Genomic DNA, 11,148 nt, shown 5'->3' on the forward strand with positions numbered 1-11,148 from the left:
TCTCTTACAGTCTATTAATCAGAACACCGTTTTCACGGCCTGCAGTGCCTGGAGAGCGGCTTGACTGTCACCCCTCTTTCACGAAAGATTTTAGCACCCATGTCAATAGTAAATACTTCCTCTTGAAATACAGTACAGTACATACCCAGACTGTAAGCTTGCTTAATTCGAAGTGTCTGGCAGTATACTCCTGCCCCGGTCCCTTCTGACGATTTTGATCCATCTATGACAGGGATGGCGAACCTTTACGTATCAACTTGCCATTTTTCTAAAGAAATTTTTAATGTGGTCATAGACGTGCCATAAAAAATTTTGACTTTGTGATTATTGGGAATATAATAGTAATAAATACTATCAACACAAAACTCTTTATTTACTACAAAAAAATAGGAACATTTTGCAATGTTTCAATTATACGCGTAATTTAAATTAAAGTAAAATTAGTGTGACTTCTGTTGTTGCAGATTAGATGACAAATAACATATGTTAGGGTTGTAAGACATTTTTTTAGCAGAATGCATGTTGGACTGGAGTCATCTGTCAAACGGTTTCTAACCGAGTCTTTAATGTTAATTGTGTCTGGTCTCCATGTTTCCAGAATTTTGTTATTATTAATTTTTTATTATTATCTTTCTGTTTCAACTAATTCTAACTCTTTCCTTGTTTCAATAAATTTTTGAATCCATATTGAACTAGACTGGAAATCAATCAGCTGCATTTCAAATTCTTCAATTTCCAACCAATTCAATTGGGACAAATTCAGTTTATCCAATGACGTCTCATCAGGGTACATAATAAGATTGAGTATTTCCGATAATTCTTTGAACTGAGAAAATCTCGCTGATTGAGGAATCAATCACAGAAATAAATTCTACAGTAACTTGGTCTTCGTCTGGTTTCTCATGTATTTCCAAATCGTTGATATATTTTTTCAAGTTTGGAAAATACTTGTAGTTTCTTCTGATAATATCGTTCCTGAAAACTTGCAGTTTGGTCTCAAACGCGCGGATGAGATCTACCATGACGATAATTGTTTTATTTATGCCTTGAAGCTTCATGTTTAACTTATTTAAATGTTGTAAAAAATATCAATTTTGAAAGCCACATAACATCCAACAACTGTGGGTATTCTTCAACTTTTCCCTCATTTTGCAGAAACTGTCTGATTTCTTCCAAGCAATCAACAAATCGTTGAAGTACGTTCCCGCGACTCAACCACCGAACATTATTGTACAGTAAGTCATTGTACACCGAGTTGACTTCATCTAACAAAGCATCGAACTTTCGCCTCTTTAAAGCCTGCGACGAGATGAGTTTGATTATTTTTGTGACTACCGCCATTACATTACCAAGAGATGTTAAACCACTCTTAGCATACAAGGCTTGTTGGTGAATGATGCAGTGGAATTGAAGAATCGAATGCTACGTCTGTTTAAAGTAAACTTATGAAACCATTTTTTTTACCCACCATACTTGGAGCAACATCAGTTGTTACGGAAACAATTTTTCTTCCTTAATGACGTTTCCAACGTAATATTGAGCAAAAACAGCTAAATGAGCAGATTTAGCGACGTCAGTGCTTTCGTCAAGACATACCGATATAAAAGAAGCAGAGCTAATGTCAATTTTTTGTTGATCTGTTACATTTTCGGTCAGTTTTAAGATTCTTTCTTTTATTGTGTTTCTGGACAGAGGAGTATCTTTGATGCGCTGAATTATCTTATCTATATTATCGAAATCATAAAAAAGAGGGGGCGCGCATGCTAACCAGACTTCCTGCAAAAACTCTCCCTCTTGAAAAGATTTACTATGCCGAACAATGACATTTGTAGCCGCGCAACTAACTTGCCGTGGTTCGCTTTTTTGACTAACGGATTTATGATTTGTTTCAAAATGCTGTTTCACAGACGATGTTCCAGAACATAAAACCGCGTTGTCACCTTTACTAACCATGCCATATTTCTCTGTCCACCAAGTTTGAAATTCTCTGATACTCTTTCTATCTTGCACTTTTGGTTTTTTTGCTGAACTAGCCATATTAAATAACAGTTAAAATCGTAGATAAAACTCAAATAAACTTCAAATCAAATATTCACTGTTATGTTATGCATAAACAAACTATGCGTCTTTAGCAATAAAAACTCGTGATGTAGATTGTAGGGATCACTCGCATTCGCTCGTCATATAATACCTACTTCACACTTTTTCGTAGTGCATCATAATGAATTTTGTGATCAGTGACGTGCCCAAAATATTGCGTTCCGTGCCATCCCTGCCCTAGGATGCATTTAGTTACTATAGTTATTTTATTGGTTAAGTATTCTAGGGTTAATATCGTTTGACGTAACAAACCTCTACCCAAATGTCCCAGTTGAATACACTCTTGAAATAATTTCAAAAATGTTTGATTCACATTTTGACAACAAAATCAATGCAGCTGAAGGAGAATCTTGAAGGCGAGCTTGAAGGAGAATTTTATTTGGTTACCGAAGGTTTACCCATGGGGATGCCATTATCTGGATTGCTGGCGGATATATTTTTGGATCATATTGAAAAGAATTTCATCATGAATGAAGCTAATCCTTACGTGAACAATATTGGCTGTTGGGCTAGATATGTGGATCACGTCTTTTGTGTATGGAAGGGGAATGAGGAATCTTTACATAACTTTCACAATTACATCAATTACACACTGGAAATGGAAAAAAAAGGAAAACTAAATTTCTTGGATTTGAGCTTGACGAGAACCAAAGATTATTTAATTGAAGATGGGATTTTTAGAAAAACTTCAGCTATAGCCACTACCATACCATACAATTCAGAACACCTTTGTCCCAAAAATTAGCTAATTTTAGATTTTTAATTAATAGAATTTTTAGCTACCCATTAAGACAGAGGAAATTAATTACATATTTGATTAGCCCACAATAATAGCTTTCCTAAAAATATCATTTGTAGGTTGTTTTCTAAAGCTCAAACACAAAAGGATCCATTGTTTATTAGAGAAGTTCAGCAAAATAAATATAGGCACATAACATTTAATGACATCACTTTAAAGGCACAACATATTTTTTCTAAATATGGAATTTCATTAGCATTTTCAAATAGCAACACCATTTTAAGACTTCTATCAAATTATCACAAAAACGATAAAGATATAATGAAAGAAAGCGGCGTGTATAGCATTAGCAAGGAGCAATTCAAAAGTTTTTAAACATCATATTTATGGAAAAGGACATAATATCAACTATAAAGAAACAAAATTACTTTATAAATGTGAGGAGAGTGGATCTTCTCGAAATCCTGGAAGTTATGAAACATGAAAAAGATAATAAAAATCGTTACAAAAAATAATGGAGACTCATCAACTTTAGATGGTGATGAAAAATTGTTGCAGCGGATGTACCAGACGAGAATGGTTTATTAAATAAAAATATAATGGATATTAAAAAATGTGTGTGTTGAGGATGATGTGATGCAAAAGAAATTGGGGGAACCAATAGTACCAAATCTTTTTGATATATAAAATACACTTCTGTTATTGAAAATTATTTATTTATATCTCATAAACCTACAAATAACATTGTTTTTGATTCAAGCGGATGGGAGTCCATCAAAAACGGCAATAGCTAAAAGTAAATTTCTTCTTGTAAAGTGCAAAGAAACAATCGGCGAATTTTTCGTTCCAATACTACGCATTAAATAAGCCTCGCCATTTTTAACTTCCGGATTATGCGAAATATTAACATCCTCCGAATTAGTATCTTCAGCTAATTTATTAAAATCCCATAACTTCACCGTACAATCCAACGAGCCGGATGCTAAAATATTTCCACATCGGCTAAAAATCAAGGAATGTATCGTTTTCTCGTGCGCTCCAAGTTCCGCTACGAGATGTCCATGAGCTAAATCCCACACCAAAACTTTCGTATCCGAACCACCCGATGCTAAAAATCTCCCACAAACGCTAAATGCCAAAGCATAAATCGGCGATTTATGCCCGGTCATCAACCGGACGTGATTTCCAGTTAAAACATCCCACAAACAAACCCGACGATCGCTCGAACCAGTCGCGACATAATTCGAATTTGGATGAAATTGAACAACATCAACATCCGAAAAATGTCCCGCGAAAATTCTTAATGGTTGATATTGATCTGTAGCCCATAATCTCGCTGTTCTATCATTAGAACACGTTGCAAAATAATAACCCATCGGTGAAAATCGAACGTTCCAAACCGGATACATATGACCTTTATAAACAACAACACAATTCCAAATTTGAAGACTCCACAAACGGATTGTGGTATCCTCGGAACAACTCAATAAAAGAGAACGATCTGGTGAAAACGCCAGGGAATATACAGCGCCGGAATGGCCAAACATCGTTCTGGAAGATTCCCCAGATCTTTGATCCATCATTCGAACGAGAACATCATCCGCGTCGATATTGATATCTTGAAGTTGATCGGCGCTTTTCATCGATCTTAATTTTTGTGGAATTAATGTGTATACTTTTATTGATGCATCCGCCATTCCAACAGCTAACATACTGGAATCTTCGGCCACTTCAGCACTGGATACACTACATTAAAAACGTTATTAAATGTTTAAAAATTAAAAAAAAAATCTTACTTATGATTTGCATTTAATAACGTATAACTGCATATTGATGGTAAAGTTTCAGCTCCCAAATTAACTCTTCTGGACGATTCTCTAAGCAGTTTTATCCTTTCTATTTTATCGTTGTCTTTCCTAAATATAAATAATGTATAAGGTTTTAATAAATAAATTATATTAACGCCTGGTTTTATAATCAACTTTTACCAACCTTCTGATAAAGTATCTAGGTGATAACAGCCGATTTTAGCAAAGATCATAAAATCTAAAGACTGTCACATCTTTTGTAATCTAGAAAATGATGTCAGAGAATGAAAATGATGTTATACATATAAATCAAGTTTTCCAATAAAACACAAAAGAGCCCGATTCAATGTACCTTAGTGGACTAACTAAGGATCTTGAACAAATCGGGCATTCCAAACTCTAGCGTTCCCATGTAACTATAAAAGGTGAAGAAATTCCTTTCTCAAAGGAAGTCAAATATCTAGGAGTAATCCTAGACAAAACCTTGTCATGGAAAGGAGATTTGTAAGGAATTTTGCACAAAGCTAGACTATCCTTGTGGACTTGTCGCAGTCTTTGTGGAAAAAATTGGGGTCTTACCCCTGAAAGACTGTACTGGCTCTATGTGACTTTCTGTAGCTGGATTGGCAATCTCTGGTGCAATAAGCACAACGCTAACTCTAGCAAATTGATGTTCTGCTTGGCTTATCTCTTTGAATTTCCATATAGAGAAATTGACTAGAACTACCATTTACTTAGGTTTACTACTATTTATTTAGGTTGACTGCCATGTGTTCCGTTTCTGGTACACATACGTTGGTTTATGCAAGCGACTGTATTTTGTTTTAAGTATTGTCCTTGAGGCCATGATGTATATTTATACGCCGGGAAAGAAGCAATGCAAGGAATATCCGTGTCTAACAAAGTTGTTATGAAATTAACCTGTACAATAAAGTCTACATACACCCCAGAAAATCATAATATCTCAGAACTGAACTGTATGAAATTTGAACTCAATGAAATTTTTAAACGAAGGATATTAGAAGTGTATATTATTATAATATTTTACATAAAAATGTATAACTCATTATTTATAATGAAAAACACAAAACATAATCACATTTATAACTCAAAAAAGACTACATACGTAGTTTCCTGTTACATTCACAATTAAAACAACTCAAAATTTACATACTAATTAATATTTGGTAGGTCCTCCCTTGGCAGCAAGAACTGCTGCTAATCGTCGAGGCATAAAATCAACTAAATTAGCTGTAATTTCTGGTGAAATACTCTGCCATTCCCGTAATAGTGCAGCTTTTAAGTTGTTTTTATTTTTAATACCTAGCTTCCGAATTTTGCGGTCAAGAAGACTGCGGTGGTGACTGTAGCTGTTTAGGGATATTATAATAATACCCATTCCTTCACAATGTGTGCGTTGTGCATGGGATCATTATCGCGTTGGAATATCCACTCTGTTCCCAAGCCTAATTTATTGACGATTCCTTTAAATTAGTTCGCAATATGTTCAGATAAACATAGCGGTCCATAATTGTTTAATTTGGCAAAATCGACTCTTTTTTTCGCATTTATTTCGGATATAAACGGCTTTCTTCTTGGAGCACTACTATTATAGCCTTCACTTCATAACACCTTTATAGAGCCGGTTATAGAGCTTGATGCCGCGAGTGATTTGGTTATATCAACCGCAGTTGTTGTCGGCTGATCGTTGATCATTTTTAAAATTGACCGATTATCTCTAGGTGTCAGTATACGTGGTCGGCCACTTCTTGGTTTGTTTTTGATTGACTGACGTTTCTTATAATTTCGAATTACTATCTGGACCGAAGAACGCTTTTACTAACTATTTTTGCGATTTCAGTTAATGAACGACCATTATTATGATTGTGAATTATGATATTTCGCACTGCATAAGGTATTCCTTTCCGTTTAGCTTCCATTGTATTACTAATTACACTAATTTATGTTAGTATACTGCTATAGCAACAACGTTGGTACGAAATAAAATGAAACTACATCAACTATGATGTTTACAAATAAAAAGTAATGTCGTGTTATAGCTGTATGTAGACTTTTTTGAGTTACAAATATGGTTATGTTTTGTGTTTTTCAATATAAATAATAAGTTATACATTTTTATGTAAAATATTCTAATAACATACACTTCTAATATCATTCGTTTAAAAATTTCAGGAGCTGAGATTATGATTTTCTAGGGTGTATGTAGACTTTATTGTACCACTGTACAATGGTACTCATTAATTCGAAAAAGAAATTGAAACATGTACCACGGACGATCCCAAAATAATTTTGGCAATGCAATAAAAAAAGCTGTGGCAGTCAACCTGTTAAGCTATTTGCTCAATTTTGTTATTTGTTCCAACATATGTCACCAATAGACTGTGAAAGACATTATAAGCACTGATATTGTGCTATCAATGTCGTCAGATTTGGCAGGATCACTATAGTCTGTTTTTAAACTAGGAGGAGTGAATCCGAAAGTCAGATTTACACTAGGAAATATCACCAGAAAATATCACTAGATATTTTTAGCGGTAAATTTAAAGTAACCATTCATTTAAAACAACCATCATTGTTATTTGTTTAATAAATTCAAAATCGTTGTCAACAAGAAATAAAAATTGCCTGTGTATAAACTTTAAAATGCTCCTCTCTGGTTCAGGCAGATATTTGCATTTTCATAGATGGATCAAAATCGTCAGAAGGGACCGGAGCAAGAGTATACTGCCAGACACTTCGAATTAAGCAAGCTTACAGTCTAGGTATGTACTGTACTGTATTCCAAGAGGGAGTATTTGCTATTGACGTGGGTGCTAAAATCCATCTTGAAAGAGGGGTGACAGTCAAGCCGCTCTCTAGGCACTGCAGACCGTGAAAACGGTGTCGGTTCTGGTTAATGACTGTAAGAAAACTTTAAACACACTGAGTTGGGATAACAGAATTTCTCTGATCTGGGTCCCAGGTCAATGGGGTTGATGGCAATGAAGCGGCAGATGAGCTAGCACATGAAGCGTTTGTGGGGCCAGAGCCAGCATAGAATTGGACTGTGGGCTGAAGAGAGTCGTACATCGCCTACTGTGGACCAGTTGGTTATGACAGCGCCACTGTCAAATTCGGGAATATTTTAGGACTAGCTCGTAGCAGCATTAAAGTTCTAATGGGTGTCTTTACTGGACACTGCCGATTAAAGACACACCACAACTTATTGAGCCTTAATGTTCGTTAAGAACATTGGACGTACAGAGACATTTGATAAGGTTATCTATCGGGGTATAATAGACCCTTAGGTTCATGGTGCAAGGTTGGTTGCTTCGCCTACCTAATATGTACTTTATGTAAATGTACATGGGATCCCTATAGGAGGCCTATAAAAGCCGAAAAGACAAACATGGCGTAGATTCTGCATAGGTATAGACGCGCATGCATAAGGTCTTGGCAAAATATCACAACACTTATCTAGGCATTCAAAGAAAATGGGCTGAAGATGCTTCAAAAGTCTTTTCCATCCGTTCATCTGGCAGGATTTGCAGCTTATCTGGGAAAATTTTTACATCCAGTAGAGTTAGGTAGGCTATTTCTAATTTTAAGCCATTAAAATCACCTGGAGGAGATGAAATTCTGCCTATCTCTCTGCAAATAGGCAAAGAAGATCTACTTCCAGTGTTTATATCCATAAACATAACTAACTAAAGCGTTAGTTATACATTTAGATTATGGAGTAAAGGTAAAGGAAAGTAAAGGTAGTCTTTATGCCCAAAGGTGGAAAGCGTTTTAAGGTTGATCGCAAGACATACAGGCCAATTAGTTTAACTTCCTTTCTCCTCAAAGGGATGGAAAAGGTCAACTCCATCCAAACATGCTTATCAGAAAACAAAAGCATCAATTATTGCCCTCCATGCTTTGACGAGAAATTTAGAGGAGACAATTGCAGTCAAAGAGATAGCCCTGTATATATTCATAGACAGAAAAGGATAACACTTCCTATGAATTTATAGAGAAAGCTCTAAATGTGAGACATGCTGAGAAGTCAGCAGATCACAGCCAGTTTAGGTTGCAAGACAACATGGACACCTATTCATAGAAAATGGGCTGAAGATGCTTCAAAAGTCTTTCCTAATGCAGACGCAGATCCTGCAGTAATGGATATCATCGAGTTAGGTAGGCTATTTCTAATTTTAAGCCATTAAAATCACCTGGAGGAGATGAAATTCTGCCTATCTCTCCGCAAATAGGCAAAGAAGATCTACTTCCAGTGTTTATATCCATAAACATAACTAACTAAAGCGTTAGTTATACATTTAGATTATGGAGTAAAGGTAAAGGAAAGTAAAGGTAGTCGTTATGCCCAAAGGTGGAAAGCGTTTTAAGGCTGATCGCAAGACATACAGGCCAATTAGTTTAACTTCCTTTCTCCTCAAAGACAATTGCAGTCAAAGAGATAGCTCTATATATATACATAGACAGAAAAGGGTAACACTTCCTATGAATTTATAGAGAAAGCTCTAAATGTGAGACATGCTGAGAAGTCAGCAGATCACAGCCAGTTTAGGTGGAGAATGCCCCAAAGCCTCTCCTATGGTGCCTAGTAGTTGACATAATGTTGAACATTCTAACAGAGAATGGATTCAAAGATATGGAGATGATCACAATTTGAAATAAATATGATACAATAACCCAATTAGTGCAGAAAACCTTAAAACAGAACGACATTACATAACACAAATAGAATAAATTAAGCATTTTAATCATTCCCAAGATGTATCAGTCTTCTTAGATTTTACCATCCTATTTTATCATTGCGAATTTTTATTCATTACATATCAGCATAATTAGTAATTTTAATTATACTTTATCTAAAGTGTTTGTTCAAGTTGATTATGTAACAAGGCATAAAGATAATTACAAATCTGGAAATGGGATTCTATCTGATGGTGGTGCATTTGGATCAGATTTTGTCTTCTTTGAATACAAAGGATCCTTTTTAGCCTTTTTCTTCTTTGGTTTATCAGACCCATCTTGTTCATTAGCTTCTTCTTCATCTTCAGCTGGTGGGACTGAAGTTAAAGTAGCCAAATCTGGCGCTTTTGGGATTCCATAAAGCACTTTTGTTTTGTTATCTAAATAAATTAAAAATTAAAAATAATGTAATTAACAAAAAAAATTATTACCTTGTCTAGTTGCTTCCCCAATTAAAGCTCCTGATGTAGCATCAATTTGAGTTTTATTCCTAGCGACTCCTTCGTACATATCAAAATATAAATGTTCGTGAATAATATTTAAAGTAATCGAAGCTTTTTTCTCGTTTAAATGCCTTTTTAATAAGGATAAAGTATCTCTTGACATCCGAATTATAAATTGATTTGATTTAAAAGTATCAGCAAGTTCATTTCCGTTCATGTGATCCCTTTTTATAATTAACGCAAGTTTTTTTAAATCATCTTGATAGTATAAATCTTGTTCTGGCCCAAATTTTCGCATTAAATCAATAGCTTTCTCTGTATGACCATTATACACCAGTTCTAGATACATGTGCACCAAAACGGGGTATAAAATCATCCCTAATTCATGCTTATAAATATCGAGGGTGTTATCAACAAAACGTCTTAATTCAACGTAACTATCCTCATAAGCTTCTGGGTCCCCATCACTTTTATAACCGGTTAAAACACTGTTCACATCCGATTCTTGTTGCAAAGAAGACGAGTCAAGATCCACTTCAATGTTCGCTTCTTTCTTGAGGGATTCTTCAGTTGATTTCAAGTTGTATTTTTTTAATATTTGAAGCACCGCAATAAGCTGATTCTTATCGGGGGCGTCTGATTGCATTTTATTTGGTTTATGTATTACTACTTATTCAAAAAGATTTATTTTACTGGAATAAAATGTAAATAAACCCAGTTTGTTTATTATTTTTTTTAAGGTTATGTTCATAGATAATGTATAGATGTGACATTAGCGTTGAATTTTTGTCGCTCAGCACTAGCGCCACCAAATGCTTGATTCCATACTAATATCAAATACCGCCAATTTCAACTGTGACATATTTTTTATTCTAAAAAAACTTTTCAGATAATTTTTTGATTTTGGGGCAATTAAGAAGTGTATGTTGTATACTTAAAAATTTTATTTAAATATTGAATGTTGTAAAACAAAAGTACAGTTTTGAACAGTAAAAAACTTAAAACTTAGACAATAAATCAATCTTAGATAATAAAGAAAAAGTTTTCTAGTTATAAAGTTTTAAACAGAAATAATAATAAATAAAATAATTGAAATTTACAATTACAATAGTTGGAAATGTTAACAATATCAGAAAAATTCACATTAATTCAGATATGTGCACTGTAATTTGGAATAGACACTTTATGTTCTATTTTGCATTATAATTTATGTTGAATAAAGACGTTTATTATTAGTATTAACAGTATTCAATACTGTTATTTTAGTTTTTTGTTATTTTTCCTAATTCGTTTCCAATTT

General features: G+C 34.4%; 2 protein-coding genes across 2 annotated transcripts; both read right to left on the minus strand.

The window, feature by feature from the left end:
- Positions 1–1,491: 1,491 nt before the first annotated feature.
- Positions 1,492–2,037, minus strand: LOC139429978 (SCAN domain-containing protein 3-like). The gene has a single exon (XM_071196497.1). It carries the CDS (start codon positions 2,035–2,037, stop codon positions 1,492–1,494), a length of 546 nt encoding a protein of 181 aa, XP_071052598.1.
- Positions 2,038–3,533: 1,496 nt separating this feature from the next.
- Positions 3,534–10,644, minus strand: LOC111416540 (TATA-box binding protein associated factor 5). The gene is made up of 4 exons (XM_023048595.2): positions 9,837–10,644; positions 9,572–9,785; positions 4,636–4,755; positions 3,534–4,585 (listed from the first exon to the last, which is right to left on the minus strand). The coding sequence occupies exons 1-4, from the start codon at positions 10,492–10,494 to the stop codon at positions 3,595–3,597; spliced, it is 1,983 nt and encodes a 660-aa protein (XP_022904363.2). The 5' UTR covers positions 10,495–10,644; the 3' UTR covers positions 3,534–3,594.
- Positions 10,645–11,148: the final 504 nt, after the last annotated feature.

Source organism: Onthophagus taurus, chromosome 6, assembly GCF_036711975.1.
Source record: "Onthophagus taurus isolate NC chromosome 6, IU_Otau_3.0, whole genome shotgun sequence".
In the NCBI taxonomy this organism is placed as follows: domain Eukaryota; kingdom Metazoa; phylum Arthropoda; class Insecta; order Coleoptera; family Scarabaeidae; genus Onthophagus; species Onthophagus taurus.